This window comes from Neopsephotus bourkii, unplaced genomic scaffold, assembly GCF_033783945.1.
Source record: "Neopsephotus bourkii isolate Nb327-2 ecotype Australia unplaced genomic scaffold, CSIRO-AGI_Nbou_v1 NB_716, whole genome shotgun sequence".
In the NCBI taxonomy this organism is placed as follows: domain Eukaryota; kingdom Metazoa; phylum Chordata; class Aves; order Psittaciformes; family Psittacidae; genus Neopsephotus; species Neopsephotus bourkii.
The window spans coordinates 2,504,149-2,528,423 of NW_026901215.1; the positions used below are offsets into that span (position 1 = coordinate 2,504,149).

The following is a 24,275-nucleotide window of genomic DNA, read 5'->3' on the forward strand; positions in this document are numbered from 1 at the left end:
AGGAAGCTCCTTGGAGCTGGGGGCTTGCATTCAGCCTGATAGGTAGCTGTCTCTTTTTGTCTATTCAGATTTAGACTTCGAAAACTGCCTTACATCTCAGTCATGTATTTCTAGGTCCTGCCAAGAAATTGCTTGTTATTAGTCTGATTGTGTCCATGGTCACTCACAGCAAAGGATGTTAGACTATTGTAACAAGCCAGCTAAAGTGCATAAAAACCAGTTTCTATTTCCTTTTTTCTTAACTTGTTCTTTATAAATATTGTTACAAATTAAAGGAGATGAAAATGAAATTAAAGAAAATCAGAATTCATCCTCCATCTTTTCTGTGAAAGGCTTATGAAGACATGATGGGACTGCAGCTCCTTTCATAGGATTTCTTAACATTATTTTGAGTCAATTTTAAGTGCTACAAATCAGTGCAACTCTTAACCTTTCAGTGAATCCTAACCTTTCAGTTATACCAGTTCAAAATCAGGCTTATTTTAGTAATGCTTATTGCATTAAAAAAAATTAAATAATCCTGTTGTTGACATTTTATATCAATGTAAACATTTAACTCTTTAAAACAGAATTGTATCAAATGCACATTCTTTGATAATTGAACAAAATAAATTAACAAGAACTTTTACAGCAGAATCAATGTAAGATATCTTAAAGTATTGTTAGAATCCTGTACAGTTTCTATCATTTTCATTTGTCCAGTTTGTTTCCAGGTGATGTCCAATATAAACATTTCCAATGTTTCAAAACGGAGAGCACCTGTGAATAGACAAATCCTTTGGAGACCCTTCAACCCCACATGAGCTCCACTGATTTCTTTGAAATGTTGAGCTGTTCTTCAGTTGGACTCCAGGTCACTTCGAAAGTGCATTGCAGTAGGTTCAAAAAACTGGAAGAAAAGGTTAGAGAAGTTTAAGCTGTGCATTGGTGACAACTGAATTAACCAACAAAATCACCTCATTTCTAACTGTCTCATTAGACTTAAAACCAGACAGCATTACAAGGGAGAATCCTCTTTGTATTTGATGTTCAAATTGATTACCTGGATCCTCAAAGCTCAATTGTAAGTACGTATGGCAGTGCCTACTTTCTCCTGAACTTAATTTTTCCGGTATTTAAACTGAAACATAACGTAACAATATGTACTGCAAGCTTTATTAATATTAACATGCTGAAGTATTAACATACTTCTCCAGTTCTTGGGTTGTTTTTTCTCTGTTCTTATTTATTCTCAGTTGAATCATCAGCATCTCATTTTCTTCTTCAACTTACGTATTTCTCTTCCTGCCAGCATGCATTCTCTGTATCCAATACCCAGCACTCAGCACATTTAGTGATGTTGTGCCTTCCTCTGCTCCCAAACATAAAGGCTGGCATCTGCTTGTTTTTCTGCAGTTTATCATTAAAACTTTAAAATGATATCTTTCTTTAGTTTGATTTACTCCATCATTCAGTGTTTGATTACATTAAATTTTTTAACATAAAGTTATGTATAAAAATGGAGAGGTTACTTTAAAAAGATGTGTAAGAAGATGTGAGAACAGCATACACATTGTGAATGATATGTCAAAGATTGACAAAGTATTTGTATTTTTCTCATTAAAAGGGCACTCTCTGAGTTCTAAATCAAGAAATTATTAAAATAAATTAAGTATGCAATTCACCTGTCAAGGTCTCAGTCAGAAATTAGTATTCAGCTCGAGGATTTAGCAAGATTTAAAACCAAAATATGTATGATAAAATAAAAATCTAGGATAACTTTTTCTCATTTGCCAGATACATGTGTTCTCCTGTCAAGAACTTCTCTACTTGGCTAATCTAGACAAATATGTATTATTTATTATTGTATAGAGCTTTTTGTGGATCACAGATATTACTGTTACAGACAGTGTGCTCCACAGAAACCTGCCTGTTCCATTTTGCATGTGTAAATCATGGGAATGTCACAGCTTTCCTCTAAATTAATTGCAAACTGACCTTAGTGAGGGACTAAGTCCTCTTAGAGTAATTCTAATGCTTTTTTTTTTTGTTTTCATATTATAAACTATTGTAATAGTTAAGCATCTGTCAGCATTACAGTTATAAAACCATTTGAGAGGAGGGAGGCTTATCATACAAGTATCAGCATTTTCTGTCGCCTGAAAACTGGCATCTGGTATTTCAGCTGGGGATTCTTTCCTACATGAATTTTCAGGTACCTCCTTTTGTTTTCTTTTGGGTGTCCTTTGGTTGCATCAGGTTCCAACAACATGCTATCTAGCAAAATGCAGGCAGAGAATGATGTAACTTCATTTCTATACTTTTAGCAATATAACTGTTGTTTTGCAATGCTACTGCTATTCTATGTGCAAACCAGCTTACAACGACATATCTCATGTATCAAGTCACGTATCAATGACTGCTACTGAATGTTTTCTCATTTCTTCCACTGCAGAAAAGAACCTTTTATTTAAATATTAAGGCCCCATACACATATAAAAAGTATTCAGCTGAAGCACTTAATTTCAGTGTGGGATTTTTTTCATTCAAATAATGTTGCTGTTTTGCTTTAACATGTAGCAAAAGATTAATTTTATAATGAAAGTTTATTACTAAACTTCTGGGTTTGCTAAGCTAGACTTGATTCAGTACATGTGAAAGTACAAATACCAAGTTCAGTCCAAGATACTCTTGTCATCTGCCTAGTCCTGGTTACTATTAAAAATAGTGTCCAAATATTTAAAGGCATGCATTTTATTAGAAATGTCTTCTTCATTATACAGACTTCCAAATCCTAAAACGTCTGTGTAATTAACACACCCTTAATTTACACGTATAGCAACAGAAAGGGGGATTAACCTAGTTGTGCAAAGACAATTATATAAATAATTAAATGGAAGGTGAAGAAAAAGTTACTCCAAGGAGCACTTTGAAAAGTACTCCAGTCCCAAGGTTCTTGTAAATATTACAGATACAATATACACGAATGACTTCTTTTTTTTCTGTAGCATACAGCCCATTATGTAAGTCATAAGAAAACTGCTTTCTAGTGCACAGAAATACTACCAAACAGCTTAGGAGCGAGCTCCTCATTTCATGCAACTGTTATTACAGTAACAAGCCTGAACAGGCAATTGGAAGTAAAAGAATGACTCTTGAACTTCCTTCATAGTCAAAGGAAGTGTCTAGCCAGAAGATAATGAGCTGAAAATTACCTGTGATTCCGGTGTTAACATCTTGCTTTTACAGATTCATGACATGCTTCTTGATTAATTCTATATGCACTATCCAAAGACAGGCACCTTTTCAGTTTAGGGATCTCCACAATGACAGACTTTGAATGATGTTCTGCACTCCAAACTACACTAATCAACATCCTAGAAAGCTGCACTACAAAATCTTTTGCACAGGCAATTTGACTATTTCAATGAACTGATTATATTCTTTTTTCATTTTGTTTTTAAACAGAAAGAGAAATGTGCACAAATAAGTAACTCAAGAAAAGCTAATATGCACAAAATGCATTTTCTAAATGAAAATAAATTTCTTAACTGAATAACACTGTACCAATATTTAGCCTTTTGTACTCGAGCCTGTGATTCAGTTGAACTGGCCGTGAAGCATGCCATGCTTTGTTCACCTAACTTTTGTATCTTTGCTTGAATGGAGAGGCTTACATATTATTAATATATTTTTAAAGCAAAAATAATCCTGGGTTTCCTTAAAAGTAGCAACTGGTAAAGTGACACAACATATTGAATTAGAAACCTAGCAATGTATATCGCAATCATCATTAGTTACAACTTGAGTAGACAAACAAGAAAATGTAATTTGTGAAGAGCTTGATCAACATTTTGTATAATTGCTTACATTCTTCATAATTCAAACCACCCCAACTGTCAATACTTTCCTGTTTTATGAATCTTAATGCTGGATTCCTGTCATTCTATTAGGCTACAGAACATAATTTCTGAGCTTGTGAGCATGTTTTTTAGCTTGCAAAAGTGGCATTTAAAAATATTTGTAGTCACCACTATGTCCTAGACTTTAGAAGTATTTTAAAAGCTTAGTTCTACTATAACTATTAATATACAAGGTTAAACGTAAATATTTCGTCACTACCAAGGGAAATTGCAACTGTGTTCCAAATATTTCTAGATCCAAAATGTGAATGGTTGAATGAAATCACTGGAGTAATGGTAAGCTACACAAGCTGAGGAACTGGCTTCTAAACAGAAGCTGTAATGATTATGTGCTTTTTAGATACTTCCCTTCTCTGATTGAGATAAGTAATGTGCACACATAGTCAATATTTTAATAGCAGGATCAGTAACTCTGGCACAAATGCTAAATTTAGCATTGGGCAGATTTTGAATGGCCGGGAGTTAGCAGCTGTGACCTCTTGAGAGAGACATCTGCAGGAACATTTGTAAGAGTCAGTGCCTCCTATCTTCCTGCGCTCCTGATTTCATATATAAGCTGCTTGGCAACACACTTCATCTTTGAGAGACAGCAATTCCCAGATCATACATTTAATAGCAAAAATCAGTAAAATTAGAGGCTAGTAGCCTCTGCTTCAAGCAGAGGCTAGATGCCACCAATCAGCTTATCAGCACTGTCTTGTTTACTTAGAACTGCACCATCTCTTGGCTGTCCATGAGATTTCCCTTGGCCTGCTTTATCTCTAATCTTAGAAATAACGCTACAGTCTGCTCACCACTCCTAGCAGATTGCCAGCCTCTGGTTTCATTGATACAGGGACGTGGTGCATTTGGTACTACCTAAATACCATCATTACCTCTTTAGCTGTCCTAAATAAAGCTAAATATACCAATCATAATGATTGCAATGTAAAGTGAGATTTAAAGACTCTATGGCAATGAAGAAAATCAATATGTGTGTATATATATATTTACCAAGGAAATGGGACACTATTAGCTGTATTTAGGCAAAAGGGGAAAAATAGAGAATTAAAACATATAAGAATCAAGCTTTTAATGACTAATTACTGACTGATTATTCTAGACATGCTCAGTTTGCAGGGCACACATCTCTTCTGGACATTACGAATATCTGAAGACATGATCATTCTCTGCCTGGTATGAACAAACTTAATAAAATAATTTAGCAGCTTTATCTGCATAAAACAGTTCAGATGAATGAAGAAATGGGGAAAATCAGTGTTAAAGTGTATAAAACCAGGATTTCTCGATTCACAAGCTGCATACTGTAGTTGTCAATTTTTCACACTGTATAAATATTTATAATGAACAACAACCTTCTTTGGGGAGACTGTTATCTTACTACCTCACTGAGCAAACCTTAGGAGATATTGGAGTTCTTATCTCCTTCACTGCATTGCTTCAACAGATAATTCTACCATTCCTTACTGCAGATAGGAAGATTAAGAAATGGAAGATTTAAGATTAGTTTGTTTGCTGAGAATGGCATCATACATTGTTTTACACAATGTGTTCTGCTCAGTTCATGAACGTGGCAGAGAGATAAGTGTTTACATTTCTCATCTTCAAATAGCCTTTCTGCATTGTACTGAGTGCCACTACTACTGGAAGCCATAGCTAATCTTTTAAAGAAAACTTTAAAAGAAAACTGTTAAAGAAACCTTTGCTCAGAAAGGACCAATTAACTGGAGTTCAGGAGTAAATGAACAATGAAAATAATACTGGTCAAGTAAACATATTACATGCTAAAGCAAGAATTCAGAAATTCTGCTACTCACTTCCATAGTGTCTTTTGAAAGATAAACAACCCAGTATACCAGGTTGAATCCTGCAAATGCCACTGGAAAGAGGATCCTGGAATACTGGTCTATTTTACTTGTGCCTCCAACAGGTGGTGGTGGTGGCGGGACTGGTGGAGGAACAGATGCTGGTTGATACTGGGATGCACTATTTGATATTATGCTAGCTTCAGGAGACTGATCTGCCTGAGATGTTATGGAGTTTACTCGCTTCTTCAAGTTACAGTTGGAGTCAGAATGCTGTGGAAGAAAAAAAGGGAAAGGGGAGAAAAAGGTGAGTTTTGGATACGGTCTTCGGTTTTGTGATCATTAGGCTTCTTTCCACCTTTTTACTCAACCTGATTTTATTGCTGCTGCTTTGCTATAGAGCAACCTAAGGAAATCATAGAAATAATGCAAATATACAGAGGTACATTTGTGGCCTAAAGCTTTCCTGTAAAAACATTTAAAAAAAAATGTGCATTCCTTATTTATCAGGGTAATAAACAGAAACTAGAAGAGAGAAAGAAAAAGAAAAGATGGAGCCAAAAGGAAAAGAAGATAATGATCTATCTAAATTGTAGTATATTGGTATGGCTGAGGTTTCTGTAGACATGAATCAAGTTTAAACAAAACAGTACATATGGGCTGGCTTAAGCTCAGTCTTCACTGTGTGAGCCCATTGATGAGTTTCAGTAGATACTCACTGAATGGAGTGAAATTGTTGCACTGTTATTAGTCCCCAAACTATTTGTTGATGAACTAGAAAACTGCTGCATGAAAAGAAAGGGACTGAGTTTACAGGTGTTTAAGACAGGAATGCTAAATTGTCCTATTTTGGTTTTGTGTTTTTTTCCTAGTGTGAAATTTAATTTTCAAGTATGTAATGACTTTTCTGTATATATCTCTTTACATATTGCTCTTTTTCTTCCTCCATAACCTAGCAACACTTCCAACTTGTCATGTCCCTCCTTCATCCACTTTGCCATCTACATATTAAATGATTAGTACATTTTGGATAGATATTAAGTGGCATTCATATTCTGGGGCTGTGCCTATCTGGAACACAGATGTTTGTTTTTGTCTTTTCCAGTAACACAGCAACAACAGACAGATTTAAATGGAGGATGATCTACAGATGTGTCACAGAAACAGAAAGAGGGTTATTCATGTCCACTTGCGCTAATCATCATAATAATCCCACTCCATAAACAGACTGACAAACCAAGCCTGGGCTACTGCTCCCATTAAAGTTGCTATTCTGTTTTGCTTGTATGCCCTGCTTTGAGCTGAATTGTAGGAGTTGTAAAGTAGCTGCTTTTCACTTTACTGCAAGATAGCTTGACCTTTTGTGGAGAATGAGTGGTTCCTAAAAATGTAAGTGCTAAGGTGAATCAGCCCTTTTTATCTGCAGTATTCTGGTATAAGGTAGGTCAAATTCTGTTCTGGATCACTCAAGCATGAATCAGGAGTTATTGTACTGAGGTGATGAAGTTAAAAGTAGGCAGAACAGATGTAGCATATGGTCTGTGGATGATGTTCAGTACTGACTGCATTTAGAACGTAGAAGTAGCAAATACTTTCTGATCATCTGAATAGGCACTTGGAAAAAGTGTAATCGTGGTCACTATTTATAATATTTATTAAATCTCATTCCTGTAGAAGAGGGTTTTTCTATAGAAGGAGGATTATTTCAACTTGGTTTCATCTCAGCTTGGAGATAGGAACATTTGGAGTCAGTGTATCCTCAGAACTTGGGGAGTGCACTAACTTGATTATACTCCCACTTTGGGGCCAGTTTAAGTCCATTCTATCAACTGAGTGATAATGATAACTTATTACTTAAAATAGCCTATTCCAATATTCAGGAAAGATCAGTGCATTTTACTGTCTCAGTAAAACCACAGCTTTTTGTCATGCTCTTCACCTGCTAAGGAGATGGTTTAGTTGATATAAATTGTTAAGAAAGTTCTTGAGCAGTTCTTTACACTGTCTTTAACACCCTCATGTGCCCATCAAGCAAGTCAGCGTCACACTATTTTCCTGTCAGCCACTACCCAGGATATGGAATTTATGTCCAAATTTCCCTTAGATGTGTAAAGATGTTCTCAGTGTGTTAGCTGACTGTAGACCAGACTTGCTGCCTGAGAGCTACAGTTCGTTTTTTTTCATTGGAATTCACTGCTAAAACAAGAGGAGGAGGCAGTGAAAGGAAGCCATGTAGTTTCTTATTACAGTTGAGTTCTGAATAGCAGCTACACTAATTTGCCTACTACATTTAGATTTAACTTTTGACGAAGATTGCCTACAATGACATCATGAAACTTTAGCAAAACACAGAGAGAATAGCCTATGTTACATAGTTTACATAGCCAACCGCTCAAATAGTAAGGACTGTTTTACATGTAGAAAGAACAACTGTGTCATAATGAAATAATGAATTTTGTTAAGTTACTGAATCCTGATTCAGAGAAGTACTCTTGTTCTCATGTGGAATGTTTGTCGAATCAGGCAATTAAACTTGTCATTGTGTGTGACTACCCAGTGATACAGAAGAGATTGAAAGATCACTGCTTAATGTGAGATGCCATAAAACTGGACTAGACAAAGACTGGTACGTATATGGGCTAAGTAAGCTACAGTCTTTTGCAGCTCAGCTATCTGATCCTCTAGAAAGCTCACAAAGCTGTAGCATCATGTCTATAAAGCTGCTGTTCACTCACAACTCTCATCAATATCACTAGAATTTGCTCAGAATATCTCAGGAGGCTTTCAGCAAATTACTTGGCTTCCAGCTTTAAAAAAATACAGCATATATATAACCATGAAATAAAAAGATTTTTTCTGCTTTTTCTGATTTTTATATGGATGCTAATAGTGATTTATGAATGTGCTTTGTACTTATGTTTCTTTTCTGCAAGAGATTTCTGTAATTTGTATTTGTAAAATTTTCTACCGTTCTCTGTTCCTTTGTACTGCAAATACATATTCCACTATCAATTCTGTTTATGACCCAGCAGTAACATGAGTATCTTATATAGGCACTCAGATACCGGCTAAGTAAACAAATGAGTACCTGTACGTCCTCTTTTATTCACTTATGTCTCTCTTTCCTGCAGGCAATGTAGTAAAAAAGGGTTCATAAGAATAAACTCTAGAAGTTTAGACAAAAAACTGTGTTATTCCTCCTCTTCTTTATAATTTATTGGTTTAAGTATATTGAAGTCTGCTGATACCACAAAACACACCAAAAAACACTAGGAAAAATGCTCAGTGTCTGTACATGGCAGAATACTAAATGAAATATGTAACATTCTTTTTCCCTGCCTGTATCATTAGTAGATAAAATGTCAACCATTCATATTGTACACATAAAATTGCATGCTAATGACTTAGCTCCCAAAGAGGGAGAGTTAAGCATAGTTTAGCCCCTAGATTCAATAGTGTGATCTGTAAAAACTCTGTTTAGCTACTGAACAATCCATATGCAGAACCACACAGCAGGGAAGTTCGCCACATTAGGTAGAATCTCCTTTTGGGCATGCATCAGTCTTTACAGTCTTGTGCAGTTTAAGGATCCATTTCATGCTAGAGATTCATTATAACATATAATTTAGACATTTCTTTGCACATCTCATCTGTGGGATCTGATTCAAACCCAGTGTATTGGAAACATCTATACATGATGTTCTGAATAATTAAAAGCTCAATCAAGTTTAGACATCATTAATAGTCCTACCTTTAGGTATCTGTCCTGGTTTCAGATGGGATAGAATTAATTATCTTTCTAGTAGCTGGTACAGTGCTGTTTTTTGGATTTTTGAGCTAGAAAAAAAGAGCCTAACGTTTTAGTTGTTGCTAATCAGTGCTTACTCTAAACCAAGGACTTTTCAGTTTCCCATGCTTTGCCAGTGATCAACTGCATAAGAAGCCAGGAGGCAGGACAGCTGAACTAGCCAAAGGGATATTCTGTACCACAGAACATCATGTTTAGTGTAGAAACTAGGGGAAGTTGGCCAGGGGTCACTGAACACTGCACAGGTATGGGCTAGGTAATGGTCAGTGGATGGTGAGCAATTCTATTGTGCTCACTTGTGTTTCCTGAATTTTATTCCTTCTCCTCTCTTTTTTCCATTATTTATTTCTCATTATTGTTTACTTCATTGCAATTATTAAACTGTTCTTATCTCAACCTTCAGGTTTTATCTTCTTCAGATTCTCCTCCCCATCCCACTCTGGGGAGCAGGGAAGAGTGAGCAAGCAGCTGCATGGTATTTAGTTGCTGGCTGGGGTTAAACCACAACAGCATCTTTTAGAAATCCTGTGTCCTTTACTAGGAGTACTAAGAGGAATAACATGCAAATTTATTTTCTTTGTGTTTTAGCCTAGTAAAAGGATTAAGTCATTTAGGTTAAATTACTCACTCAAAGCAAGGGAAAGCCATGTTAAAATTCTTTCTTAACCTTAAGGGATTGAAACTCACCGCTCAAAATATAACCTAACCCTCACGTGAAGGTGATTAGTGGGAGAGGTTGTTACCTTATTACTTCAGAGCTGTTTTACTTTGCATGGAAATTCTGAAGAGCCATTAGAAGCAGAAAGAATAGCTTTGAAAAATATACTATGTACCCATTGTATTAAAATTGCTGTCATATAAAACAGGTAAGCACTAAGGACAGCAGAGACTGGAATCCTGGTAATTCTCTTTTCAATATGAATATGTGTGGTAGAATCTCTTCCTAACTTTTCTATGTAGCATATCAGGAAAATAATAATGTAGTTAGCACAGACCCTCTGTCAAAAAATATATTCATGTTAAATAGTTTTAAATGTTCAAAGTAGTGTTTGGCTCTTAAACTTATCAGTGTCGGTCCAGAACTACCCGTCTCTACATTTATTTCGCTAAATTTGCGTGGCATGGAGAAACTACTGCTTTGAGTGTCTAACTGAGACAATTACACAGACAGCACTAGGGAGGTTGATTTGTTAGTTTTTCTCAAACTTAATATAATTTTGTACCTCATCTCCCCTTTCACAAAAGGTACTGGGATTAGACTTCCATGTTGAAAAAAAAAAAAAATAATGTCTAAATCTTTATTTTGGTGTGTGTTATTAGCTACTTCCAAACCTTCTTTACTATCCTGCACTGGCTTTGTCAATCAGACAAATATTTAACTTGGAACCAAATAATCAGTATCTACTTTCCTTGTTGGGATGACAAAAAGTCAATGTAACTAAAAGTTGAGGTTTGTTTTAAATAATGTACTTGATAACCTCCAATTATATAGGCACAGGAAGATCTCCCTAATTTGTTGAAAGTGCCGTTTTCTCAGTCAAAACTTTACTGCCTATAGCTGTTTCCAGGATGATCTCAGAAAGGACTGTTGATAATCCAAATTATTTCAGTTATGCTAGGGTACTCATTAGACATACTCAATATATTCTGACACGATTATAGAAAAATAATCCCCTATACCAAAGTGACATAAGGCTGCTCTGCAGTTGGGCAATGTTATTAAATAGAATAAGAATCCTTTTCTGCCCAAGCCATGTTTTTTGAAACACAGGGACAAGGCTATTTGTAGGGAGAAGGAAACTCTCCCAGCAGTATTTTTCAGTGCTCTTTGCTGTTTTCTGTTAAAACAACAGGTCTTTCAGAACATAACTATAATCAAGCTACCACCCTGTAATAATCTTTTGTCTTTTACATGTACCCTCTCACATAGAAAGAATGTCTTTTGATCCATGGTGAGTACTCCCTGACCATCTCACAGAGCATTACTTCAAATGGTGTACTACAGACAGTATCACCAATTTCCCTCCCCCAGCGTATTTCCAGTATTAGGATATTCCTGGACAAAGGAAGCCATAATGATGAAATAATAGGATTGATACAGAAAATATACAAATTGGAATGGCTTAAAAAGATGAATGCCATAATGGTTTATATATATATATATGTATATGTGTGTGTGTGCATAACATTTGTTTTTGACATGCTAGAATAAGCTTGATCACCATATGAATAGAACCAGGTTTCTGTCAAGGTCCAGATGACTACTCAGCTTGTTGCCATCGTATTTTGGAGTGGAACACCCATAGTTTTGTATTTCATGCAGGGATTGCCTGCAGCTGACAAAGAGAGCAAGCCAAATTCTGCTCTCAGTTAACTGAGGTAAATAGAGTGGTGTTCCTGGAACTAGACCAGGCATGCTGGGCTGTCATCAGTTAACAGAGCACACAGTCAGACCATTGTCTCTCTTACTGAAACCAGTGTAGTCATTACTTGAGTAGAGTTTCTCCTACTTTTATTAGTACAGTAGAACAGAATTTGGTCTTCTGCTATCTTTTCTGAGTGCACAGGTTCTTTGTGAAAAAAAAGTTTTGTTAATTTGAATAAAGCACGATTTTACATAACATTAACTAGACTGAAGAAGGAATGAGGCTTTTTGGTACTATTTTGAAAGATTTTTGAGTTTTTTCTTTCATTGTCCTGGGTTCAGCAGTAGCAGTCATTTTTTTCTCCTTCTTAGGAGCTGGTGCAGTGCTGTGGTTTTGACTCTCAGCCTGAGAACAGCACTGATAACACCAATGGTTTTAATTGCTGCTCAGTAATGTTTACTCTGACCAAGGACTTTCTGAGTCTCATGCTCTGACAGGGAGCCGGGGTAGCCAGGAGGAAGCAGAGAGAGGACACCTGATCCAGACTAACCAAAGAGGTGTTCCCTACCACAGCACGTCATGCCCAGTATATAAACTGGGGGCAGTTACCTGGAAGGGTTAGATCACTGCTTGGTTGGGCTAGGTATCCATAGGCAGGTTGTGAGCTGTTGTATTCTCTTCCCTTGTTATTTCCCATATCATTGTTATTATCGGTGGTAGCAGCAGTGATTTGTGTTATACCTTAGTGACTAAACCGTTCTTATCTCAGCCTGTGGGAGTTACATTCTTTCAATTCTCCTCCGCAAGCAAGGGGGAGGAAGGGGGCGAAGGGAGAGAGAGGGCAGCTGCATGGTTCTAAATTATGGTTGGGCTTAAAGCATGACATTCAGGAAGATAGTTAATTTGAAATGAAAAAAAGTATTCTGCAAATACATCTATCTTGATGTTTGGGCCCTCACTCAAGCAGCAGTGTGTCAAACCATTCTAACTGGATGGTTTATAACTTTGAATTTTCTTTCATAGCAAAAGTGTCTTTCTGGGCTTCTCTTAGGCAAAACAGGAACGGGTCTCCTGTCATACAGAAATTCCTAGTTCAGATAACCTTCTTATGATTAACTCAAATCTGAATAAGGAAGTGTCCAGTGTTAAAATAAACAGAGATGTGAACATTGCAAATATTGCAAATCTCAATCAGCCTTTCTGCTGTCACTTCAAAATCCGTGCAAGGTTCTGCAAGTATTTGTTTCCAACCTCCTTCTAAATTTTTTGGCCTTTCTTTTGTATTTTTTTCCATAACTGTGGTTAAAAAAAAAATTAAAAAGCTGTGGTTCTGAGCCAAAATATGTAAAGATTTGCTTGGTTTTGCATTTATATATTTAGTAAAAATAAAATGCATTATTTTAATATAGCTTACAATGTATTCAGATTTATTTTTTTAATATTAATAAAATTTTAAGCAAAATACAGTGGCTTACAAGCCCACTGCTTCCCAGTTGAAGAACATCTGCTGATTAGCTCCAATGCGGACCAGTAGCAAAATGCTGTGGATCTTTGCTTTCACTATAATATGGAACTTATCAATTATGAATTTAACAGTTAAATACACCTGAATGTTCTAACTTTAACTGCTCCTTATAAGCAAACTTGGGAAAATTACTTTATGGTGGGTAAGGTGTTGCCTTGATAATACTCAACAGCTCTTGGACTTCCTTATTCAACTAGAGACTCAAAGGTTTTGCAGAAGGTCATTGAAATTCTGTTATTCCTCTCAAAATGGAATTTTGTTCCTGAAAACAGGAGGGCTATAGTGATACATTTATTAACATATGTTGTGAGACAGCATTCATTATTTATCGCAAGATGTAAGGAATAATATTTATAAGCAATTCTGACATATTTTTTGATACTCGAAAGCCTTGCTGTCTTTTGCATGTACTAAAATTTATCCTTAATCTTTACATTTATGTTTGGTTGTTTGGTGTGTTTTTTTTTCCCCAAGCTTCCACCAACACAGATTTTTATGAAAATAACAGATGCCAAGTTTATATAAAGGCTAATTCCTCTTCTTTCAGATGACCCACTTATGGTATGTACCAGTGTACTACAGTGATCCCATAATCATCCGGCCAATGCACATGTTCATTGCATTGTACATCATCCCACAAATTCTTCAGACTTACTGAGAGAACCACAGCTGCCTGACCACACTGCCTACAGCATTGCTCAAGAGAAGTATTATGGATAACAGCCTAATGGCTTTCCTTAAATATCTTACCAAATAAACATCTTTCTAGTAAATCATATCTCAAATTTAAATAGGCAGTATGGATAAATGAAGTATTTTCATTTTCTCAAATAAGAACAATATCTTTGATAAATAGACATGATATGGTTACATAATCTCTTTCAGGTTAAGATCATTTTAATATTGTTTTGCATTCACTACTTCAGCTGCCTCTTCCTATATGATGCTTATTATCAGAAAAGCAAGCAATTACCGAGACAATCTCGTCCTCTGCCGGTACAGTTGCTGCTGATAGTGCTGCTGCCAGTGCTGCTGCCCTGGCTGCCTTCCTCATTGCTCTCTGAGTCTGAAGATTGGTAAAGTAGTTGACAGCTGCAAACTCAATAAGTGCAGAGAAGACAAAGGCAAAGCACACAGCTATGAACCAATCCATTGCGGTAGCATAGGACACCTTGGGCAAAGAATGGCGTGCACTGATGCTTAAGGTGGTCATTGTTAGAACTGTAGTGATTCCTTGAGAAGAAGGGAAAGAAAATGGCGGCATTAGAACTTTGCTTCAACCCTGCTACTCTTAAATTCATATATATTAAAAAAAAAAAAATAATCCAACAACTCCTTTTTGGTTTTAGCTGTCATCCTACAAAGCAGCTAAACAACAAGACTGCTTTTTATATTCCTGAATAATTCACTGCCTTAAGCATCTAAAAGTTCTGAACAAACTTTAATACATTGAGCAGACTGAAAATTAATATAACTAAATACTACATGATGCAGCTTCTTAGACTTGTGATAAACATGGGTATATCAAAACACAGGCTCAAACTATGAAAGGCACTTTACTTGAGGGCTTAGTAGGTGGACTGTTTTGCAGAAACCTAAATTAACAGACTGTCATTTCCCAAAAATGATCCCCTCTTTTCTCCTGTTGTTGCACAAGACAGAGCGTGGCCTACAGAACCCTCACTGAATCAATCAAATTCTGCATTAAAAATCAGTGGTAGGCTATGGTCCAAATATTCAAAAAAACGAGTTTGGTCCTCTGTGCTACTGTCTTTCATCACTGGGTACTTTAAGATTCATTAACAGTACCTTGATTTGAAAGCTCCTGTAGTTGCAAATATGGAAGGACAGAAAAGCTACTTCTCTAGAGCTGCTTATGTATTTTCACAAAGCTGGTGTTGTTGTTCATGGGCCTCACAGTGTTCTTCAAGTGAATTCATGAATTTGTTCTTTCTGTTTTGAAGTGTATAATATTAATAATGTAGGAAATATACCCACTTCTCACAGCTGCTTGATACAAGCAAAAAGCGCAAGAACAAACTCATTAACATATAAGCCTCTGTGACTCATGTTTACTTATGCCTGCTAGAATGTGAAAACTGATGGTATTTAAAGGCATTAAGGTGGAGAATAGCCTCTTCTGCTTTTTTTCTGCAGTAGGGAATGGGTAGGTGGGAAAGTAAAAGATGTTATAATGCCATGTTGTGATGATGAATCAATATGCCATGAATGATGCTCAGTGGAAAGGATGCAGTGTCATTGCATATTGCAGCATCAAGACAGGGTGACTTGATTATTTTCAGAGGGTTTTCTGCAACTGTTTCAGATGATGTAGCTTGCCAGCTGTCTGAGGTTAACTACGTCCCAAAGTCATTACTTAACATGTTTTAATGAAATGCAAATAGGAGATGGTATAAAAACAAGCAGGATCTCTACTTCTCCCAAATCTGCCAGGCTCATTTTATAATATGAATACAAGTGTGCCGAGATACATTTCAATTTCAAAGGTCCAGAATTAACTTTTCAATATGATGTGTGATTAGATTAGAATCTGTCCATGTGCTAGTTAGTAATAAAAATGATATATTCTGTGTCTGAATAAAAACTTACTGCAGTGGGAATTTAAACTCAGGAATAGGACTCCTATTGCAGATATAGATAAGACTTTTCTCAGTGTGGAGTGAATGTTGATGAAATGCTCTGCACTGTGGAAAACTACTTTGTCAAACTGAATGCCAAATTATAGTTGGTAAACTGTGTAACTGATGATTGTTTACCCTTGTCTTTCCGCTTTGAACACTTCTTGGTAAGTTTTGAAGAATCTGTTACATAATGCAAATATTGAAATATGCAATCATTTCCTGCTAAAAAGTGAAACAACAACAACAAAAAACCCACCTTTGCTATCTGAGACTAGATATTAATTTAAAATTCCCAGGGTGACCTGCTGGGATGGTAGAAGCTGACTACTGTCTTTCTGCAAAATAACAGATGAACTTTTTGCTAGCAACAAAAAAGATTAGATAAAGGCACATAAAAATGTGAAATAATAGCCATTGTTACTTGGAGTCAGAGCATACTTAAAATTAGACCTCCAATAAACATGCTTCTTATTCTAAGTTATTTCTGATAATGCCATGCTTCATAAAACTTCACACATATATATACATATATATGTGTATGCGTAGCTACATACATAGCTCCACATTAAATAAGGAACTTAATACCAGCAATCTGCTGTTCTTTCCAAGGACACAATTATAAAGAACACAAGAGTGCCTCTTCAAGTATTTCTGTCTCCCATTTTTCACTTGCAGGTCTGTAAAGAGTAGATCATTAATTTATCTTTGCAAAAATATTCAGAGTATTTATTGTAATATTACTTGCAAAGGATAACTGGCATCCTGGAATGGATAATTGGCATCCATTTTGGAGGTAAATGTTGCTAAATTAATTGGTTCTGAAAGATGTTTTTTGCACATGGTTGTTATTCTTCTACTGTTAATTTATCTTCTCTCAAACTTACAGTTTGGGAACTTGGAAGTAAAACTGAAAATTTATAATTCAAGTAATTGCAATATAATGGAGAAAGGATACTGACTTCTCCATTTTAAATAAACACCACTGGTGTTTACTGTTTTTTTTTCTGCTGGGGATCGAAAGTCTTTTTTGTTATACGGAATTTGTCCTCTTTTCCTTAGACGAAGCTATTCAGAATCCATGGGATTTTGAATTAGTAAGGACTATAAATTCAGACTGTGCCTGGGAGAAATAAGAATGGAGCAAGGATTGAAATATTCTTCTAAAATGCCACCATGACTAATTTTTCACAATACCAAGAAAGGTGTCTATTTTACTATTTTCATAAAATATAATCTGTTTCTAATTCTATGTTTACTCTTCAGTATGGTATCTAAGAGCTGTTATTCCAGTGTTTGGGGTATCTATGTCTTTATTCCTGAATCAGCTAAAGACTTATTTGCACATTACTTGAGCATATAGAACTGACTTTCACTGCCCACTAGGTAACAAATACGTTTTACTCAAAATGTAGAGGATGTAACTTTAGCCCAGAGATGCAATATAAAGCCAAATCAGGTGGCATCATGTTTGGTGTACAAACCTTCTACATATTTTATGCTTCGACTGCAAAACAAATCCTGGAAAATCTATTGCCTGATATTTTTATATTTTTAAGCATGTAAAGAAATCCCAGTTGCCAGATAATAATACTTTTAAGTGCTTAATGATCCCAAACTGTACCCTAGCTCCTAATGAGAATTTCAAGAACAAAAGTGTTGATCTTCCCTCAGAGGCACCTGAGGAAGTTGTGCTCACTTCACATTCCTAGAAGTCTGCAGTTTTTATGAATACCATTCCATGCAAATAGGAAATGCCAACTAATTGAAATAAATTGGCAAAAAATCTGTAGCCTGCTAACTACAATTATAGACTTGTTTTTAATTATGAGACTTGTATCATTTATGCTTAGGGAACATACAGCTGCCTTTTTGTTTCTGAAGACAAATGTCATAAAGGGAACTTTTTTAATACAAATACTACATTAAGAGACCATAGGGTTGCAAAATGTTTGTGTATGGATAGTGGACTCATGAAGTTTTTGATAAGTTTTATTACTTTTGCTTAGTATTTTTCTCATAGTTTTTCTAGAAACAATTCAGTCAGTGAAAGTTACCTCTTAAGGAGTGCAGTTGCAGAGCATATCACTATTGCAATTGGCAGGGTTTGTGCCATTTAACAGCAGAGCACACAGTAGAAATTAAGGAGACAAAACCCACAGCTTTGGGAGCATTAATTCAAACCCCTGGAAAGAATCTGCAATGTGGACATGCCTTTCACGTTACGACTCCATCCTGTGCTAGGGACAGTATTCATCTCACCTTACTTTATTTGTCTAAATTCCTTGCTAATTGTTTAGATAACTTTGCAGACAAGGAAAAGAGAGCACTTCAAAGTGCTAGATGTGGTACCTTATGTCAGATGAGGTTAATTCCACCTTATGTAGTTTATTTTTTTCTTAAAGCTTTAACTCAGATTGGTTTCAGAAGCTAATAAATCAATAGAAAAATACCACTTTAAAAGATAGAGAGGTTGACATTTACTCTGGAATTGTCCCTTCCTGCATACAGAAAATATACTGAGGAGAAAAAAACCACCACAAACAAGTCTGGTTAACTAAACATTCTGATTAAAGAATTTTGACCCCTGTGGGCAGGTAGAATATTATTTGGTTTAATTTTATTATTTACTTTTGTTCACTGAAACCTACTAGCTGTCTTTTCCAGTCCCCATTGGATTACAGTAGCTGTTTGATGCAATGGATTCCATACAGTGAATGAAGTGAATGATAAAAGAACAAAGCACAAATACCAGCCACAGTTCTCGCTGGAACAGATTCTTTGTTGATCCAAAACACAACTTGAGACAGGACTACAGTCATGATGCATGGAATGTATGTCTGAATGAGATAGTAGCCTATTTTCCTTTGAAGATGGAAATAGAGCAGCTGAAGTGAATATTCGCCTAAAATAAACAAGCAATGAAAGTAATGAATGAATGGTATATGTGATGCTGAGCTGTTCAAAGATCTTAACGCAGCATACCAAAAACTGTTCTGGCTGGAACAGATTCCTTATTAATCCAGAAAGACACCTGAGAAAGAACGACTGTCATAATGCATGGAGTATATATCTGTATCATGAAGTAGCCCATCTTCCTTTGTAAGTGGAAATAAACTGTCATGATTACATATTCACCTGTTAAGAGACAAGTATGTCAGCATTATTTTGGCAACATATAAGTAATAATTATTGGCTTAAACCCAACATGCTGTGTTCTGAGGAAAGCACTTACAGGCCTTCTGCTGCATAATAAAAATAAGCTGATTAAAAAAAGGTAACTGACCTCATGGAAACAGAAGAGAATAATATTCATTTTATGTACTGCTTTTACTGGGGAAGGGAGACAGGGGAAATTCTGAAGAATTGCATGAAAAATTGTATGTTTAAAGAGACTGTATTGAAAAATCTTTAAAGAGATAATGGTTAGAGTCCTTCCAAGTATTAAGTATTTTAGTTTTTAAAGTGGCAAATGATATTTAGACTAATTCAGTTCTACATGAAAAAGAACCGCAATTTATTTTGAAGATGTTTATAATGTCAGTAGTTCTCACACAGCTACGTCTTACCTGTGTTAGATTTAATTGTTTCACTAGATACAGTTTGTCCTATGAGGTCATACTGGAGGAGACTGGAAGACTCCTGTGGTACTTCTACTGAATGCAGGGGTCCTTTTTTCCATGTATAAATTATTTCACTTTTTGGGTAAGCATCTGAATTATAGAGGGGGAAATTAAATTATTAATTATGTAATTTATAAACAGTTGAAAAAATACCTGATCCCGTTTGTGGCTTGAATATCTACAGCAACATGTATCCTGCTCCAACAACTTCCCAACCTCATTAATACCAAAATGCAAAAAAAATCACCAGTAAGAGAACGGCTGAGGTGGGACCAGATAGACACCAGGTTTTGTTTCTTAATTTTCTATGAAGCACATGCATAGATTACCACTGCTCAACTACATATTTTTGAAATCAATTACCACAGATCAACTAAATATTTGCACAACTAAATGTAGTAAATGTATCACAGCTTTTATGACTTGCTGATGGATCCACTTTGACAACTAGGTATGTAAGAATAATAATAAAATATTCTACAAGTCACCCTTCAGTGAACAAATCCATGTCCCTATGAATAGTCTGAGTCTCAGAAGAGAAAGTAAGGTTCTGGGATAAAAAATATCGTAAAATATCTCAGCTGTATCACCTCATTAAGTAGTGTTCTAGGATCTCATTTCTGATCCTCTCACATACAGGTAGACCAAACGTATTACTATAAAAAGCTGAAAGATATAGAAAAACTTACAGCTTCCAAACTTCAATGGACAAGCATGTCCATCCATAGGGAAGTTCACCAACCGCATAGGACAATCAGCATTAATGGTTAGTCTAGAATACATTATAGTAGATGACAATGAAAAAAAGTGGAATGTGGGAACACTGCTGAAAGACTCAAAAAAAAAGGTCAATCAAAAGTGAAAGAACAGGCTCTCACCTCATTGTGTAAAGAATAGTTCCATTCTGCATAATTCTGAAAAGTTTGTTAGGAGTTGTCATATTATGAGCAATTGATTTTTTTCCATTTCTAAAGAACGTGTCTGGTGTCCAAATTTTACTGACCATTAAATTATTCAATCTCAAAATTTCAGTTGGCCCACTAAACTTCAACCTCTCATCAGTCCACGTCTGCCGAAAGAAGACGTCCATTGTGTATTCCTATGGAAAATGAATAGGTGGTTGACTTATGTGTTTGGGTCAGCAGTCCCAAGTTACTGTATATACAGTAACTCCATGAAAGAACCTACCACATGTGTCAATGGCATTTCATTTACTACTTAAACACTTAATCCTATTACCATTAAGTAGGTATTAAAAAAAAAGTAGTCTACAAGAACATACCCTAATTTCTTTTTATTTAAATAATAGCTACAAATTAGTGAGTGAATGAATAATTTTATATGAGTAAGGAAAATAAAATCATTGTCCTCTCAGAAATAGTAATTTATTTCAAAGTGACTGAGGTCTAAGAAAATACAAATGTCTAATTTAGTATCATTTCAAAGTGCAAACACAATGTTTAATTGCTAGGAACAAAAAGACATGCTCAGTGCTTCTTCTGCTTGTTTCTTTGGATACTGACAAAGAAAGGACTGATATGAGTCAGATCACAGTAAGGTTATTGTGTCAGGTTAATATTAGTCCAAGGAATTCTCTAAAGTCAATTAGGAAATGGGGCTAAACCTTGGCTGAAAGCAGATTTTGTAAGGTGGCAAAGTTATTCCTTCCCTTATACTGACTGATGAAGAGAGGTGGAAAAAGCTTTTGGTTTTATCTTGATGCCCATAGTTCCTAGCCTGCAAGCTGGATTGCAGGGGGGGGGGGGGCGGCTGCTGTAATTGGCAGACTTAACCCATGTCTGCAGCTACCTGACTTTGGGGCACCCAGCATGACAAGGAACAACAATTTCAGACATGGCACTGTGCCCCTACAGCTACATGTTATGTTATTTCCTACCATGCAGACTTGATGGTGTCAGGCAAACCTATGCGTTGGGCCACGGATGCTTACAATCTTCTTAATGAGGTTAAAGAGGCATCTTTGACCTCCCATCAATGCCCTCACCTGGGGTTAGTGCTGCATTCCGTGCTCAGGCTTGAGCCATGGGCTGCCCTGGCTGACTCTGCTGGGGAAGTATCTATATGCAGTTCCAGACAAACGGCTCTGTTGGGCCTGAGAGATTGTCAGGAAGATTAAGCCTCGTAATCTGCTTTAATGACGGTCAACTCAGATGGCACCATAATGAATCCCGGGAAAGGGGAGCAGGGGCGGCAAGTGGGGCCCTTACCATCTCCACGTCGGACACCGGCCCAAAGCTGGTCACGTAGATGTCCGTTTTGACTTCAGTCACAGCGCCTGCGGGACACGGAGACACGCTGGGCGCGGAGCGGGGCCCCTCGAGGCACCGCGGCTCCGGGACCACCAGCAAGAGACGGCGGGCTCGGGGCTGGCGGGGCGCGGGACTCTGCCCTCTTCTGCCGCCCGCTGTTGGGTTTCACTGCCTCCCTCCTGCCAGGTGCGGGACGGGACGGGATCCTCCTCCCCTCGCCAGCTCGGCCCCCCCGCTCGTGCCCCCCTCCCCGAGCCGTGCGCTCCCAGGCTCCCCGAGGGGACTGGAGTTCCCTGTACCTCCGAACCCCGGCCGCAGCCTGTTGTCGTAGCCGTCCAGCAGCTTGTCGAGGATCCGAGTGATGTTTTCCAAGTAGAGGTCCCCCCCGCCGCCCTGGTCCCCCAGCACCGCCGCCGAACTGCGGGGAGAGGCGAGTCCCGCAGTCAGACCCCTCGGGCCCCCGTCCCAGCGACTCAGCCCTTCCTCCCGGCGTGCGCCCGTCGAGGGCCCTGCCTTCTGGGACAGCTGAAGTGGGAGAGGACCCCACCGTTTCCCCCCTCCCGCTCCTGCAGGCTGCGGCGGGGTTTGAGGGAGCCTAAGGGGGTTAGGGGGGAGCTCACTCACCTCACAGCGAGGCATACCCAGGCGATGAGCAGAGCCATACCTCAGGTATGTGCCAGGACGCTCAGGTGCCCTCAGACCAGTCAGCTGGAGCAAGTGCTGGGGCTCATCCTTCCTCTCCCGGCCAGGGGCTCCGCCGGGCGGGGATGCCCAGAGTGAGGTGGCTTACGCCCTTCCCCGTGGCCCTCGGCTGCCCTCTGCCCGGATGGGGAGGTGGGGAGTCTGCAGCCGCTGGTGTCCTTTGGCTCCAGCCTCCTCTGACTGCTCCGGTGGGGAGCTCTGGTCTGAAGGGACGGTGCGTGGCCGGAGAGCAGTGACAATAATCGAATAAGGCATTAGGGGAGATTAAAAGGAAGAAATCCACTGCTAGTTTTGGCATGGAATTAGCAGGGACCCGTTAGGAAATCTGGAAAAGCGCTGGCATCTTGCTGATAGAGATTATGTTAGAAATGGCCTCGGCTTTTATTATGTTTATGGTTCACAGGGAGATTATTATGCAGCTTCGCATCATTAGAACTTTGGGGAAAAACAGAACAAACCAAAAAACCACCTACAGTTTCCAGTTTACTGTTTTTATTCACCTTTCTCAACACAGCTGCTCACGATCAATCCTTCAGAGATGTACAGAGCGCTTGAATATCTAAACATTACTACATGGACACTGGACAGTGAAAGTTGGGTCTGGTTCAGGTTTTGAAATTGTTTTTATTTTTTTTTTATTTTTTTAATGCTAAGCTGTTTTGGAGGGTTACATACACAGATTTCACTCGGACTTTAAACCAGGGCATTACTAGGACTTTTGTTAGAATTGGAGCTCCTTACTTTTAAACCGCTGGGATTGTAGATCATTACTAATTTTGTCCTGATAAGTACTGACTGGACCATTACTGTTCCTTCCTTCAGTAAGTGTGTTAATGTAGTCAGTCTTGAAGGAAAAGAAGTTCAGGCTGCTCCAGCTTTTCCTGTGACCTTACTACTTCTTATAAAGCCAATGAATGGTGTAGCACCTATGTCATTCTGCTACACTGTAAACAAAGCAATTGAGTCAATTTTCTTCCCTTATGGTAACACAGAGGAACACATAGCTAGACCAAAGGAAATTAAGCGTTTTCATAAAATTTAGTTGTATAAACCACATTTGCATTACCAGCTTCTAAGCAAATACTTTTAATTATCTAGCAATGGAAAGTAAATATTTGCATGAAACTAGGAGAATCGTGTATATTTATTCAGTAGTAGGACTTGCTGAAGTCCATCACTGGGGTTCTGTGCTCAGGTTTTGTGTTTAAGAGAGATCGTGATGCTACAAAACCAAAGGAATATAAGAACATTATTAAAAATACAGGCTATTCTCTGTCACTGAGTGCCTTTCCCTGTTGTTGTGGGCTGTAGCAGCATATAATCCACATAGGTGGGCTGGTTGCACACAGCCAAAGTGCTGGCTCTGCCTTTGAACAGTGGTGAACCCAAATTCTTGAGAGGCTTTGGTGCTTTATGAATACACAAATGTGATCTCTGTGACTTCACCATGAGCTAGTAGTGTTCTGTATTTCTGTTGATACTTGGAACCATTGATCTGCATGAATTTATTCACAGACAATAGTGCGGCATTCATGAAAAAATCAAAGGCTTGTATGAAATGATAGGTAGAAAAGGGAACAGTAGAAAAAGGAAATCAGCAAATAAGAACCTTCTGGGGGTTATGCTCTTCTATCT

At 37.6% G+C, this 24,275-nt stretch overlaps 1 protein-coding gene across 4 annotated transcripts; it reads right to left on the minus strand.

Annotated features, from left to right (window-relative positions):
* Positions 1-502: 502 nt before the first annotated feature.
* GABRA6 (gamma-aminobutyric acid type A receptor subunit alpha6) lies at positions 503-22,717 on the minus strand. 4 transcript variants are annotated; one of them, XM_061354073.1, is made up of 10 exons: positions 22,603-22,717; positions 22,238-22,356; positions 21,897-21,964; positions 20,547-20,767; positions 20,358-20,440; positions 19,615-19,758; positions 19,031-19,183; positions 14,380-14,639; positions 5,720-5,980; positions 503-889 (listed from the first exon to the last, which is right to left on the minus strand). In XM_061354073.1, the coding sequence occupies exons 3-10, from the start codon at positions 21,897-21,899 to the stop codon at positions 839-841; spliced, it is 1,176 nt and encodes a 391-aa protein (XP_061210057.1). In that variant the 5' UTR covers positions 21,900-21,964; positions 22,238-22,356; positions 22,603-22,717; the 3' UTR covers positions 503-838. The 4 variants fall into 4 exon arrangements, with proteins under 4 accessions (XP_061210057.1, XP_061210055.1, XP_061210054.1 ...); XM_061354071.1 differs by lacking the exon at positions 19,031-19,183 and adding an exon at positions 18,798-18,950 and having other exon boundaries at positions 22,563-22,717; XM_061354070.1 differs by having other exon boundaries at positions 22,563-22,717.
* Between the last annotated feature and the right edge of the window lie 1,558 nt (positions 22,718-24,275).